The sequence below is a fragment of the Onychostoma macrolepis genome, chromosome 05 (genome assembly GCF_012432095.1).
Source record: "Onychostoma macrolepis isolate SWU-2019 chromosome 05, ASM1243209v1, whole genome shotgun sequence".
In the NCBI taxonomy this organism is placed as follows: domain Eukaryota; kingdom Metazoa; phylum Chordata; class Actinopteri; order Cypriniformes; family Cyprinidae; genus Onychostoma; species Onychostoma macrolepis.
Genome location: NC_081159.1, coordinates 29,433,040 through 29,448,856, shown reverse-complemented (window position 1 = coordinate 29,448,856; position 15,817 = coordinate 29,433,040). Strand labels below are relative to the sequence as shown.

Sequence of the window (15,817 nt, the reverse complement as noted above, 5' to 3'; positions counted from 1 at the left end):
TGTTTCTGCAAAATATGTATGTGTATGCATGGTAAAGACAGGTTGAAACTGAAGAATGAAACTGACTGTCACTTACAATATATGGCATTTCAAACAAATGTTGTATTTATGTTGGGAAGTTCTAAAAGTATAACGAACTGAACATGACTAGAAAGGCAAAGGCTGTTGCTTTATGTTTCATTTCTATGCTCTTGGCAAATTCATGTCAGATTTTATGTGAAGGAAGTATGTTTCATTTCCACTTTATGTTTCATGAACTGAATCCTGATGATGTCTCCCACCCACATAAGGGACTGGGCCCGGTTGCATGAAAGTCCTTAAGTAATTTGATTTAGGGGTATCCCTGAGGTGTAAAAAATTCCCTGAAGGTAAGGGATTTCTTTAAAGCCCGGTACACACCAAGCCGACGGTCGGTCGTCGGGCAGTTTTTGTTCGTGTGTTCCGCGCCGTCGATTGAAGTTGATCCTTGCCGGCCTTTTTTCGGCCGATTCGACATGTTGCAACAAACGTCTTAACTGACACCCTTACCTAAGTGTTTCACGGCAGTTCCTGGCAACATACGGCAATGCATGCGGCAATGGGCGCCGCGGTTGCTATAGTTACTACATCTCACAATAAACGTATATCCAGGGCGTAAAATTAACACCCGTCATGTGCATCGGGTTTTAAAGAGACAGCGCTGATTTTAAAGTGAAACCTGCTGAAGTCTGTCATTGATGTAAATCAAAGAACAAAAGAAAAAGAGAAATCATTGGACTGCTCTGGTCGCTGATTAACTTTTGTAGCTTGAATAAAGATTAATCTGTATAGTTTATGCATATACAATTTATAGTTTATGTGAAGATTGTTTTAAAATCACTTAAATTAAAAGTTGTTATATATTTCAGAGCCTATTAAATGTTAAAAATAATGGCTTTCAATTATGCTGTAATGTTGAATAGCTATAGTTAATAGGTAAAACTAAGGAAAAATGTATTTTATAGAGACACCAGTAGCAGGACAAATTAAAAACATTGTAAATATGTTTAGTCCTTGTAGTAGTAATAACTGCCTGTTTTTGCAAAAAGAGTTTCATGGCCGGTAAAAAAAAAAAAGTTTTGGCTGGTAAATTTTATCACATCACCGGCCATTGGCAGGTGTGGCAAAAAGTTAGTTTTAGGCCCTGTGTATATCTATGACAATAAACTGAACATAACGAAATACAAACCTAACCAACTAAAACACTAACAAATAAACAAGCACTGCCCGTTTCTGCGCTGCTTTGTGTACAGTCGTTTCCGAGGAAACCGCTTTGTTTCTAAAGTGAAAGTGCCTCCTGCTGACCAATGACGGAAATTTTACCAAATGTGAAAATTAACCCATGTTTTTTTTTAAAACCAGTCTATGGTTTTGACGCTGCAAACACACAGAGTTGTAAATGTGAACAGGTGGATCGACAAGACAATGCATTATAAAAATCTAAACAATTAAGACATGCATTACATTTATATTGTTATTTAATTAATGTAATAACTGATTAATAATAGTCGTTTAAATTAATATAATAATTGCTAACTCATCCATTTTCTTTAAAAAATGATATAAACTTTTTGTTTTGTGAAAACTTGTAAGTCATGCTTTTTACAGTCATTTTACAGTTTAATATGTTACCATAGTCATTGCCCTACTACGCTCATATGATATTTTATTTAAGTCTTTCATTTGAGCTTAAAAATCTTAAAAATACTGAGTTTAAGATGACTTAAGGGAGCTGTTTTGGTCCCTTAAATTTATCAAGGTGAAATAGTTACTAGGACTTTGTAGCAACACTTAAAGGGATAGTTCATCCAAAAAAGAAAACTCTGTCATCATTTACTCACCCTCAAGTAGTTCCAAACCTGTATGAATTTCTTTGTTCTGCCGAACACAAAGGAAAATATTTTGAAGAAAGTTTGTAACCAGGCTGTTTTGGGGCACCATTGACTTCCATAGTAGGGAGAAAAAAATACTATGGAAGTCAATGGTGCCCCAGAACTGCTCTGTTTCCCACATTCTTCGGAATATCTTCCTTTGTGTTCAGCAGAACAAAGACATTCATACAGGTTTGGAACTACCTGAGGGTCAGTAAATGATGACAGAATTTTCATTTTTGGGTGAACTATCCCTTTAAGGGAACACTTTCAGATAATTAAGGGGAATACTTAATGACAGCCTAAGCGGGCTTTCATGCAACCGGGCCCAGGACAGCCTGGTGAGTGGCTGACAGGTGAGCGTTTAGAAACTAGGAACAGGTATGAAAACATGTCTGTGTGCACAGTTAACTGCAGTGAAGTGATTTGTTTGGTCAATTAATGTAACCTATTATTTCTTTATTCAAAGCAGCCAAACGGGGCTTCTCTAAACCAGCTTAATGTAATTAATCCTGGGAACTATTATAACATGCCTTAATATAAAAAGGTAATATTAATAATCATAAATGTAGTCAAGTATGTCCAAACATTTTTCAAAGTGTACAATATTCTTTATGTTTATCTAAATATAGCCTAAGTATTGCATATGCATTCTCGACACCATCAATATACATTTAGATATTGTGAAAAGGAGCTAAATAATCGGTACTCCTTCATAAATGTATAATATTGTCAAATAAATTCAGACAGTGTTCCATCATTTCAAGTTGATATTTTGTTACACCCCACTAGAGGGCACGCTTGACCTCAATTTACATCACATCCGGTACCAGCTGATGGAGGGAAGTCAACGCGGCTTGTCATTCGTGAGTCTTCTGAAGGGTTTATGTTGAAAGTATTGTTATGACCTAATTTTATTGTAAGTTGAAGTCATATACTTATCTTACTTTGTGATGAAATTACGATGTGTTCAGTTAAAAATTTGACGTTGTGTTGAGGACTTCAAAGTTGGTGTTGTTTCATTGAAAGCACAGTAGCCTATACTTTTCTTTGATGTGTTGAGCGATGTAACGTTACATAAATTGTTATTAAGGGTAAAATCTGTGTGAGGCAGGGGGAGCTGCTCCAGACCCCATCACTCCTAAAAAGGTAGTATCGCTGCATTTTGGGTAAAAACGGCGGAATTACATAATGAGTTCTTCTCAAACGAAAGGACGCATCCAGTGTTGCCAACTAATTTTAAGGCAACGTTGCTAAAGGCAGGTTGTTGTTGTTGTTGTTGTTGTTGTTTTGCTAAAGGCAGGTCGATTTGTTGCTAAATGACGATGTGATGTCATAAAGGGATGATGTCATGTCACCATGACTCAAATCTCAGCCAAAAAAAGGTTTATTTATATTTGTTCGTAAAGTAATGTAAACTATTTGTAAAGGTAATATAAACAACGGATTTTTATTATTAAATAGGCCTATTTTATTTTTTATACAACATTGAATTATTGAAGAAATACATTTGATGTATTTTCTTATTAACTAGTAAAACCACACACTATTAACAATTATAGTTTTAAGCAGTGTATTGGTAGTTAGTATGCTACACTACACAATGTTCTTTGTTAATATGATGGGTTCACTAAAAATGAATTTGCTGAAAGTGAATCGACACTGAGCTTGTTCAATTTCATTATGTTATGCAAGACAAAAAATATATATAATAAAATAAATAAAAATATGTTTCACATAATTCTAAACTGTGCGTAATGTGAACCACTGGGAGACCACAAACGGTGGTCATTACCTGTACTGCATTACTTGAAATAAAATTTTCAATATAAAGTATTTTTCAAATTATAATTTTTAGAATATTCTCGTGCCATGATTGCAGGAGTGGAAACATTTATGATGAAGCCATGCACACTGACTAGACTGTCTCATTCTAGCATTGCATTTAGTGATGCACCCTTCAGTTTGAAGGGCACCCATTGTGTAAGGTGCCAGACAGGTTAAAAAAATAAGAATAGAAGGAGACCTGGGCTGTATTGTCTATTTGTTCACACACATCTATCAGATTGGCAGGGGTGGCAAGTTTAAGGGTAGCTGCTTTTAGTTGGCAGGTTTTGGGGCAACTCTCCCTGCCTCACAAAGATTTTACTCCCTCTCTAAATGGCATTATCATTACAGCGGTGAGCACAGCTATGGCTCGGCCTCTGTTTGGCGGTGCAATATCAGCTGTTATTCCCCATAGTGCCCAGGATGTCAGGTAATTATATAGAAGCAAACATGAAAAAAACTGTTTAAAGTAACATCTGGTGCAGTACTATGTACATATGTCACAAAGCGTCTGTTCTACATTAATCAGTCAAGTAAGTTGCTTGAAAACCGTAAACAGCCCACAGCTGACTAGCAACAAATTAATTGTTATTTTGTGGAATAGCAGTTGTTGTGATTGTTCATATTAATACAAGTCGACACTATGATTGTCTTTTAATCCATTGCAGTTGCCGCCATTTACAAACCCACCCTTGTGTTTGCATGTTGTGGCTTGAGTTTATCTGATTTGTATATTAAAACCCCATATTTCTTTTCCCCATTGTCTGCAGTGAACTGAGACAGATCCCTGATAATCAAGAAGTGTTTGCTCACTCTCAGACAGATCAGAGTATTATCATTGAACTGCTGGAGTACCAAAGCCAAGTGCAAGATGCTGATGCAGCCAGGTAACGTGGTCTCTTAACATTACAACATATCATGGGCTACATCTTCTATGTGATTGGTTGCTCGTAACAAAAGCAACTACTAAATGCTAGGTAGATTTAATTTGTAAGAAAACAGCACACACTGAAGTCATTGAAATGATGCCATTACAGATAGGGTAAAAGATTTCAACAGGTCTGACAGGTTTAGATTTAAACTCCAACCTGCTGTTAGATTTTGTGCTGTATTTGGCTGAGCAGTAGTTTGGGTGGCTCGCAAACGTACTAGATTTCTCTAATACATAAAATAAAGTAAGTTTGACAAAAGTTCTTGTGGGGAGAAGAATTTATTGAAGGTAGCAGTGTAGCAGTTCTTCAGCAGTGATGTTAGCATGTCATCCTTCAAACAATCTTAACCCAAGGTACTGTCTGTGAGACCAGACCTTTATACCTGGTAACAAATGTGCTACAAACAACACAATAACACCCCATGGAGAGCCAATGATAGTGTAACCTTATGATAACCCGATAGGACCTCTCCCATGGAGAGCCCATGATTCATTGACCTGATGTTGACCTAAGAGGCTAATTATATGGGCCATTTGATTCACACTTTTGTAAACATAAGTACAGCTGGCTAGAGTTGATTGCAAATACATTTGACTACAGTTAATTAAAAACAAATAATCTTTCACTGCCTGCAGCCACCAACATTGGCTTATTTCTCAGTGTGTGCTTTTACATAGTACATTAGTCCATTGCCAGAGTGGTTGCTTTAAACTCTATAAACTGTTCTCTGTCTGTGTTCACTGGACACATCAGGAAATAAATAATTGAATTACTTTTTAATAATGGGAATACACAGGTATGAATACCCTTGTTTTTCTTGTTTGTGTTGTGACAGGTATCATTTTGAGGATGTGGCTGCAAGTAACAAGGCGGTAGAGAACGGCTCCTGGGAGGTCAGAGGTGTGGAGCAGGTCCTTCAGTCGGAGCTATCAATGCAGGAATGCAGCTCTGCCTGGCTGCTGTCTGGAGCTCAGCTGATCTCTAAATTCAATGAGGAGGTGTGTCTTTACTACATTCCATTTGCAGTGGAAATGTTAATGTCTCCCAGACAACACTGAAGTCAGAGACCATAATTATTTTGCCAAAAACAAAGGTTCTAAATCTAGCACTGTGTAAAAATGACTGGCCATTACAAAAAAAAAAAAAAAGGAAAAGTCCATACATACACAAAACTTCATCAAGACGATTAATCAGTTGGACACGGTAAATCTTCAGTGTGCCTAACACCAACAGAATTTACTTTCTAGTTGTTCTTTTATTATTTTTTAATGCAAATAGAAAGCCCTTCAAAAGAAATCCCTTAACTGAGGGTTTAAGATCCAAAGCTGTCACAGTTCACTTTTGCTTTGACCTCATGAATTTGCTCATCCATAAGTGATGATTCACCAGCTTTCTGTGGGTGGTTTGGGGTTATTTTGGATTGCAAAACCTTAGTTGAGCAACTGTAATTTCTTAAATTATTAATATTTGTTCCTTTCATCAGCTTACATACATTTTTTTCATAGGCCAAGAACACTGTGAACATTCACCTGTGCTTGTTCCGTCTGCCGCTGTACACCACTGACATCTTAGTGACGTTCAACGATCCTGTTTGTATCAAGTGAGTTGGTTAAATATATAGAGGTTAAACCAATAATTTTTACCCCAGATGCTTTATGAAGTTTATACTTGTGGTGTTAATAGATGCTGAAATATAATCAGGATCCTAATATGTATAGAGCGAGAGGGTTGATTTAAAATCTTCTCTCTCAGTCCCCTCAGCAGCAGTGCCGTTGAAAATGGGGCTGCTATACCATGGACACTACAGGACTTCAAGGGTGTTCTGCAGTCATTCTGTCTACTTGACCCTGGAGTGTTTGGGTAGATGCTTAACGTTTACATTTAAATGCAGGTGGTTTCCATTTAAAAATCGTTTTTTTTTGTTTGTTTTTTTTTCCCAGAAGCTTTTACAGTTATGCCTCTACAATGACTGAAGAGAAAAATACAAAGTTAACAGGTTAAACAGGCTAAACTGGTTAAAACACAGCTAGAAAGCTAGAGTCTGTATAAAATATTATTTCTTGTAGTGCAAGGCTTACCAGTTGTCTGATTCATAAGGCTGTACAAATAGAGAATCTTGAGTTATTGGTAAAAAACAAAAATAAATCATTTTTATAAAGAAAAACATTGTCTTCCTGAAACTGACTCACATTTGAAAACCAGCGTTTACGCAACTTGTTGTATATTTATGCTGGTTCTTTCAGGAAAATTGCTCTGGAGTTTTCTTAAGGTTCTCTCAAATGTTTGCAGTTATCATTGTCTTTTGTTTGCAGATTCAAACGTCTCCATTACTTAACAACAAAACTAATGTTTAACAACTTTACTGAAACGCTGTGTTGAAAATAAGGTTTTCCTTTAATGTAAGACACTTTTGCTAACTTATCTTTAACTTGTAAGCACTATTAAGGCATCTATACATTTGGGGCCTTTATTAAAAAAAAAAAAAAAAAAAGCACAATCAGAACCTTCAAAAAGGTTATAAATCATAAACCTATAGGTACAGGGATCAAAATGAAAACAAAATGTATTTTGACCTTGGGACCAGATAACTAACAGTAAAAAAAAAAAAAGAAAAAAAAAAAAAAAGGTTTAAGCCGCCTTTCCACTGCACACGACATTCGGACACGACTGTCGCATTTCTCCCCCTAGTGGCAGACGCACGGAACTTTCAAACTGGTCGTGCAGCAACCGTCACCTTGGCATATTCACCATGGTAAAATTAATCATTTTAATGAGTATAATTAATGTATGAATGCATCGTTACAAATCAAATGACCCCCAAAATAAAAACATAGTAGGTTTTATGGGGCTAATCAACATAAATAATTTTTTTTATAAATATCAACATATTATTTCTGCCATAACTATTCTAAAGCACCATTTTACAGAAAAAGTGTTTAAAGAATAATGTTAAAGTGAACAAAATATTGGTAATTCTAACCTTACGCTCATAGTTTTTAATAGAATACATCACATCCGTCGGGCGGTCGACACGGTCTAGCCGCAGAAGTTCATATATTTTAACGCATCCGCAGCTCAAATCGGATCCGAATTTTCCGCATATGATCGAACTCCACGCAGCTCCCGCGCTACTCTCCATTCGAAATGAATGACTTCCGGTCTGTCGCTTGTCGTTCGTCGGAGATAGTGGAAAGGCGGCTTTAAGCCGCCTTTCCACTGCACACCACATTCGGACACGACTGTCGCATTTCTCCCCCTAGTGGCAGACGCACGGAACTTTCAAACTGGTCGTGCAGCAACCGTCACCTTGGCATATTCACCATGGTAAAATTAATCATTTTAATGAGTATAATTAATGTATGAATGCATCGTTACAAATCAAATGACCCCAAAATAAAAACATAGTAGGTTTTATGGGGCTAATCAACATAAATAATTTTTTTTATAAATATCAACATATTATTTCTGCCATAACTATTCTAAAGCACCATTTTACAGAAAAAGTGTTTAAAGAATAATGTTAAAGTGAACAAAATATTGGTAATTCTAACCTTACGCTCATAGTTTTTAATAGAATACATCACATCCGGTCGGGCGGTCGCATACGGTCTAGCCGCAGAAGTTCATATATTTTAACGCATCCGCAGCTCAAATCGGATCCGAATTTTCCGCATATGATCGGAACTCCACGCAGCTCCCGCGCTACTCTCCATTCGAAATGAATGACTTCCGGTCTGTCGCTTGTCGTTCGTCGGAGATAGTGGAAAGGCGGCTTTAAGCCGCCTTTCCACTGCACACGACATTCGGACACGACTGTCGCATTTCTCCCCCTAGTGGCAGTCGCACGAAACTTTCAAACTGGTCTTGCAGCAACCGCCACCTCGGCATATTCACCATGGTAAAATTAATCATTTTAATAAGTATAATTAATGTATGAATGCATCGTTACAAATCAGATGACCCCCAAAATAAAAACATAGTAGGTTTTATGGGGCTAATCAACATAAATAATTATTTAATAAATAATTATTTCTGCCATAACTATTCTAAAGCACCATTTTACAGAAAAAGTGTTTAAAGAATAATGTTAAATTGAACAAATATTGGTAATTCTAACCTTACGCTCATAGTTTTTAATAGAATACATCACATCCGGTCGGGCGGTCGCATACGGCCTAGCCGCAGAAGTTCATGTATTTTAACGCATCCGCAGCTCAAATCGGATCCGAATTTTCCGCATACGCATATGATCGGAACTCCACGCAGCTCCCGCGCTACTCTCCATTCGAAATGAATGACTTCCGGTCTGTCGCTTGTCTTTCGTCGGAGATAGTGGAAAGGCGGCTTTAGGCTTATTTTCTTGTTGATGCCATTTGATGGTTTGATTAATACAATGACATTCAGACATTTCTAAGTGTGAATTAAGTGTCCAAAAACTTTTAATATGAGATTATCAGTTGTGTATTTGTACTTTAAGGACTTATTGCAGTGTTAATGTCATGCATATAGAAAACACAATCGTTCTTTTAAAAATAGTTTATTCTCAAATTATATATTATCTTATGTTACAGACCCAATATGTACCTATACAATTTAAGTCTTTTAGTACATAATTTTATGTTACATTCATTTCTCCAAAGCATCAAAGAGCTCATTCAGTACAGCACATGTAATGTAAGGCAAATGGTGACCATTATTCTGTTCCACTGAATAGTGTCTTATTCTCCTAATTGTCTTATTGTCCTAATATACTCTACAAATGTCATGTTCTCAAAGAAGCTTTAAGAACATGCAATGAAACTGTTAATATTACAGCCAAAAGTGATATCTATTGCTCTATAGATTTATGTTCCACCCAAGGAACCAAGTTTCAAACAAACAAAAACATTTGAAAGACATTCTTACATTAAAGGCATTGGCAAACAAGACAAAAATAGGTTGAGAAAATACTGTTGTTATTTTTTAACCAGTTGAGTGCAACTTCATTTCAACTTCTAACTACTCAAAAGTAACCCATATTCCTTCCCATCGTGATTAATAATTATAGTTGTCAAGGAAAAAAACAAATGAAAACCAGTTGTGTTAAAGTCATTCCACACAATCTCTGTTTGAGAATTAAACATTTACAGTACATCATATGATTTATACTAGAGTAAGATCAATTTGCTTAGCCAAGTGATTCTAATGCAGCGGATTACATTTAATCTTTAAGAAAAGGGTCAACAAGTGTCTTTTTTTTTTTTTAAGTAATGACATAAAAGTTCACTCTGAAAACACATTTTATGCATAAGTATGGATTGTGCATTAATTATCAAAAACTTAATTGTTCAGAGTTATTCCGCCTTACCACACTACCAATGATGTAAATGTTTGTTTGAAGAAGTTTCCTCTTTAAACACTCTTTTTTGCAGAACTGCTTCCTCAATTAAGCAACTTTCGCAAAATGCCAAACTTCTTTTATAAATCAGAAAAAAATGTGATGAAATCATCTTGAACTGTAATGTTGTCAATAAGTTGTAACTAATTACAACAAATTAATTACACATTTGGAACGTGAGCTAATCAGGAATTCAAGAAATTATGTAATTTTGTATAATTAAACAGAAGTGTACATGTGTTCTGTCTCTATAAAACCACATGTAAATTTGCTGCAGTATGATTGTTTAACAGCATAATGATCAACTAAATACTCCATCCTGCTACATACAGTGCATTCTAATTGAGTTTTATTGATGATATTTTTTTTTTTTTATATTTGAAAAAAAAAAATCATTCCACTTCTGGTCAGTGCAGCCTTCCAGCTGTTTTATTTGATCATATGATGTATTGTAATGGCTCTGTTTACCACATCACTGCACAGCTTGCACATTATTATTTTTTTGTTGCATAGCAACATTGTTATATATCAGGAACTATATCTTCTAGTGGAAGGCTGTCACATGAATGCTTAATTAAACAATGTTTTAATAAAAAAGTCTTATAAATTTTATAAAAGCAATTAGCACTCTGCTGCACACTGTATGTAATGTCACCATTTAGCTGTGACTATATTCACAATACAGCACGGGCCTATCGTATTCCTTAGTGCTCGACTGCTGCTTTAATCAGCAAATCGGGGAAACATTTTTGTTTGTTGATGTTTTGCTGTTTCAGGCAATGGTGAGATGCTAACTGTAGCTATGGTACAAAGTGCGCATCTCATTCCAGAAAAGTAGAGAAAGGATGGTATGAGGTCCGAGGCGGAAGTAGGAGGCTCCGAGACCTTTATACAAACCAGTCATGCCTTCCTTCTTCAACGTCTTAGAGAAACAGTCCACAAACCCTCGGTACAATATGCCCTGCAGGAGAAAAGTACAGAGAGTGAGATTAATTCCGTATTTACCAGCTTTATCAATATGTGGGTGAAAGTAGTTATGCAAGTGCTTAATGACACCAAGGCCAATAACTGCAGTAAAAGTTTGTGAACAAATTTTTATATGTTGATGACATCTGGTAGATCACCTTGCCAAGATGATCCACAGGCTGGTTGTAGAGTCGAGTGCTGACCACATCAAAAGGAGTCATAGCTAATACAACCACTACACTACTCATCATACCAGCACTCAGAGCTATTAACCAGCTGCCCTCAGAGAACACCTACAAACAAAGAAAAAAATAAAACTGATTACTAACAAAACATGTCACTGTTTTCCCAAAAATGACAGTTATTGTCATTGTCATCATGTTGCTAGCCTGCCACACTTCCTTTCCACTCTTCTATGAACTGATGTTAATAAAACTTTATCTGCGATGTAATTCGGGTGATTTCAGGTGCAGTTTGTTTTTGTAATTTCTTCAATTGAGGTCATTCTCAGAAACCACAATAATACTTTTATATATTTATACAACAAAATGTATACAGCAAACAGTAACCTTTTACATAAACATAGTAGTAGTAAGATCAAGCAAGTGTTAAATTAACTGTATCCACAGCATAGCCTAATGACATAAACACAAGGTTTGCTTAAAGGGTTAGTTCACCCAAAAATGAAAATTCTGTCATTAATTACTCACCCTCATGTCGTTCCAAACCCATAAGACCTTCATTCATCTCCGGAACAAGAAGAAATGAAGAAGATGAGAAGAAAACAAGATGAAATTCGAGAGCTTTCTGACCCTCCATAGACAGGAAGGGTCCTACCACGGTCAAGGCACAGAAATGTATAGCAAGTACTTTTTTATGCGCAAAGAAAACAAAAATAACGATGTGGGTCATGGTACTCTCGATAATGGCGGAGAGAAGAAATCATTGAATAAAGTCGTTATTTTTGTTATTATTCTCATAGCTTCATAAAATTCAGGTTGAACCACTGATGTCACATGGATTATTTTAATGACATCCTTGCTACGTTTCTGTGCCTTGACCATGGTAGGAGCCTTGCTGTCTATGGGGCGTCGGAGAGCTCTTGGATTTCATTAAAAATATCTTAATTTGTGTTCCAAAGATGAACAAAGGTCTTACGGGTTTGGAACGACATGAGGGCGAGTAATTGATGACAGAATTTTCATTTTTGGGTGAACTATTTAAAATAAAACCCTATAAAAATATGAACCCTTTAAAATATGTATTTCATGACATAACTGTCTTTCCATTGTTGACATATTTTCAAAAGGAAGCTGTGGCAGGACATATCAAAGGATAATATTTCTAGTCACAGTTTTGGCGTGGGAGTTTGATTCAATGGGGTCCAAGGCTGAATAGACATCTCTACTAAGAGGCATTAAGTGTTTTAAAAAACAGACATAATATGACTGAGTTTAATCGCTAAGGCTACTTCATGCAGTCAGTGTTTTGAAACTGACAATCATATTTATTAACAGGTGTTGCTCTGTTGAATTTATGGGGAAAGCTTAGTGTCTGAAGAACAGATGTCAACCCCCTCTTTTATTCTTACTGTGAATAACTCCCAGCTGAAGTGAAATATCCTATGCTCACCTGTAGGTCAGTGACCAGCTCTTTAGAGGCAGAGAAAGTAGAGAGCTGAGCAGCTGACCCCACACTGACCCTTGGGACTGCTGCACTGGCACCCCTCCACAAACCCAGAATTCCATGCTGTTTGTGGATGGCCAATAGAGCATGCATCATTCCCTGACACAAAGAAAAAGCATATATATATATATATATATATATAAAAGAAATATATAACAAACAGTCACAGTGTGATTTTTAGATTCAGACTTTTGCAAACAAAACTGCCTTTGTACATTAATGCTACATTTCCACAAATGTGATGGGATCTAACTTAAACAAACAAAAAGAAAATCCACAACCCTAAGATCAGTCGACTTGAAGATCAAAGTTCTCAAGTCTCATTCAAAGAAAGATGTCATGTTAGATGATTCTGTGAGGTGACCATTAACTTACCCTATGCTTATACTGGTGTCCAACTGCAATAGAGGAAGTAGATTGACTCTGGAGATGTGTTTTTACCTAGAGGAAATAAACAGAAAGTCAGAAACTAAAGCTACTTGATGCTTTTTGGCCATTTTGGACCTTGGCAGTAGGGTAGGCTGAGTACAGTAGAGACACTTTCTGCTTTTTTCACTACACAAAAACTAGATGCTGAAATGAAGTGATTTTTCACATGATATTTCTTTTGCTTGTGTACTAAAATATCATAAATTGATAATAACCATAAGTAGTTCATATTTTCCACAATTAGCTCATAAACATGAGGTGCATTTTTGTCTCAACTGTACCCATATGGTGTACAGTTGAAACAGTAGCATGGTACAGTTGAGACACCCATTCTTAATGCTCTAAAGCTGGCTAACCATTTATAGCAAATGTAATAAATTACAAAATTACAGTTTTAAATGATTACAGTTTAAAAATACATTTATTTATTTGCTTTATTTAATTCAGATTCAGTTAAACAAAACAGGAACAAATATTTAACACTACAAAAATATATGGCAAACAGTACAAATGTAAACATAACAGTAAAAATAATAATATACATACCCGTATATTCTATAATCCTACCCCTAAACCTACGCATCACTCAAATCTTTCTGCATTTTTACATTTTCAATCATTCTGTATGATTTACAGAAGCTTGTTTCATCATGGGGACCTAAAAAATATTCCCATAAGGTGAATTTACTGGTATTACTATACTATAGGACATTTGGTCCCCATAATGTAGGTAATACACAAACACACACAGCCTCTGTATGCAACTGTACTCACTTTACCACCTTGTATATTTCTTAAAATGCTATGTAATCCTTTTAACATTCATGTTAGAAAATATATCCATTAATAATAGACAGTTGGAATATCACAATATAATTTTTTAACAGAATTTGCATAGCATATGTGTAAATGTTACTTTTATCCTATTATCATAACACTGTACAAATAAACAGCATGTGAAGAAATTGGACACCAATCCGGGTACAGTTGATACACCCGTACCCCACTGACATGCTCGCACGTTTCTCTAGATTATGAAAAGACCTTGCATGGCACAATGTCATAAAATATGTCTATTTTTAGAGCACAGAGTAACGTTTGCAATGATATATGTTAAGTTTAACAATCAGAAAAGAATAATAAGTTATTCATTGCGGAAGGGACATGGTGAAATGAAAATCTCACTTTAGAAAAAAAAACTTTTGCCGATATCTTTGGAGTGGAAAGACGCGCACATTTCAAACTTCCCACAATCAAAGAGAACACTAATACACATGTGTGGAGCAAAAATCACGGCTCTGGGTTCTTGTGTACGCAAGTTAAGGTGTTTCAACTGTACACGTCTCAAATATACTCAGTCTACCCTATAAATAATCTACTTTCAGTGTATGGAACCCAAAAGCATGGAAAAGTTCTGAATATATTAAAATATTTATAAATAAATCACATGTATTATTATCATTACTGTTTATTCTAATAATCATACAATAATTAAAAACAATATAATTTTTTTTCCTAATTATAGAGTGCATTCGTCTGTTTACGGTTGATAAGCGACGTCCGAACTTGGAGCAATATAAAATACAATTCAAATGACATAAGTTAGGTCACAGGTTTTCGTATGTCGGCTATTTTAAAGGCTTTCGAAGTCTTTCTCATCCAATCAGAATTCTAGACTCGATATTGTCCATTTCGTTCACACCACTGATGCATTCTGTTCTGTTGAACAATTGTGCTGTCTTTGTAATTGACAGCGCTGCGTTTAAACCGTCACTAAACACGTGCTTAATCCGTCGTTTACTAGACAGAAACGGAGACAATTCTCGTTACTCACCAGGTAAATCGGGCTGCCCATTACAGCGCCCACCACACCGGCAATGGCCCCGGACACGGTGCTCTTCATAGCGCTGACCCTTCCGTCCGTGTGAATGTAGCCCAAGGACTCGATGATGGCGTACGACCCTAGTCGGACCCCATTCATACAAAACTGATAAACCAACCCGGGGACCAAACCTTTCTGAAGACCAGCCAGTCCATCAATTTTGCCTATCGTGTAAAAGGCGTGAAACACATTCCTATAATACACTTGGTAGGTTCCTCGGCTTTTAAGCTCTCCTTGCAGTTGCATTCGAGTTTTGACCACTTCCAGAGGGTTTGTAAAAAAGCAGGCGCCACACGCAGCGACGCCGCCGAGGACGAAATCCATGTTTCAATCTCGGGATTTCCGGAAACAGGTGATGGACAAGCTCTTTAATTTCACTTTAAAAAAGAAATTCTAGGCCTACTTTTTTTTAGCAGCCAGTGAATGATGCAGCGTATTAATAAAGTATCTGTTAAGATAATTGACAAATACCTTTACGATGCCATTTTTACAATTACAGTAAACAGCAGAGGCGTATCTTCTGTAATCCTCCTCCGAGTCATGCGATGCGCGTGGACATTTTGCTGAGTATGAATGTCAGACTGCATTCGCCGGGGCGCGTCCATCATCCCAGCCTGACCTCTTAACCAATCAAAATAGAGGCATTGCCCCATCCTTTGTTACATGTCCTCTGATTGGATGGTTGTAAATAACGTCAAGCGACACCTTCAGGCAGTTGATGTACACCCCAGCTGTGTTATTACACAAAGCTTCCCAGTGTAAAGAATATTTCTACAATGTTCTTGTTACATATACTTAATAACAGTAAATTACACACAATTACAAGAAA

The 15,817-nt window shown here is 36.4% G+C and overlaps 2 protein-coding genes across 6 annotated transcripts; one reads left to right on the top strand and one right to left on the bottom strand.

Moving 5' to 3' along the window:
* Window positions 1-2,202: 2,202 nt before the first annotated feature.
* On the top strand, window positions 2,203-7,151 carry rangrf (RAN guanine nucleotide release factor). Of its 5 annotated transcripts, none has more exons than XM_058776276.1 (8): window positions 2,203-2,245; window positions 2,682-2,755; window positions 4,068-4,146; window positions 4,487-4,603; window positions 5,484-5,646; window positions 6,154-6,248; window positions 6,401-6,508; window positions 6,592-7,151. In XM_058776276.1, the coding sequence occupies exons 3-8, from the start codon at window positions 4,082-4,084 to the stop codon at window positions 6,647-6,649; spliced, it is 606 nt and encodes a 201-aa protein (XP_058632259.1). In that variant the 5' UTR covers window positions 2,203-2,245; window positions 2,682-2,755; window positions 4,068-4,081; the 3' UTR covers window positions 6,650-7,151. The 5 variants fall into 5 exon arrangements, with proteins under 5 accessions (XP_058632259.1, XP_058632256.1, XP_058632260.1 ...); XM_058776273.1 differs by having other exon boundaries at window positions 6,589-7,151; XM_058776277.1 differs by having other exon boundaries at window positions 2,213-2,245; window positions 6,401-7,151.
* A 731-nt stretch (window positions 7,152-7,882) lies between these two features.
* Window positions 7,883-15,793, bottom strand: slc25a35 (solute carrier family 25 member 35). Its single transcript, XM_058777715.1, has 5 exons — window positions 14,941-15,793; window positions 13,053-13,118; window positions 12,624-12,776; window positions 11,150-11,284; window positions 7,883-10,986 (listed from the first exon to the last, which is right to left on the bottom strand). Exons 1-5 carry the CDS (start codon window positions 15,310-15,312, stop codon window positions 10,816-10,818), a joined length of 897 nt encoding a protein of 298 aa, XP_058633698.1. The 5' UTR covers window positions 15,313-15,793; the 3' UTR covers window positions 7,883-10,815.
* Window positions 15,794-15,817: the final 24 nt, after the last annotated feature.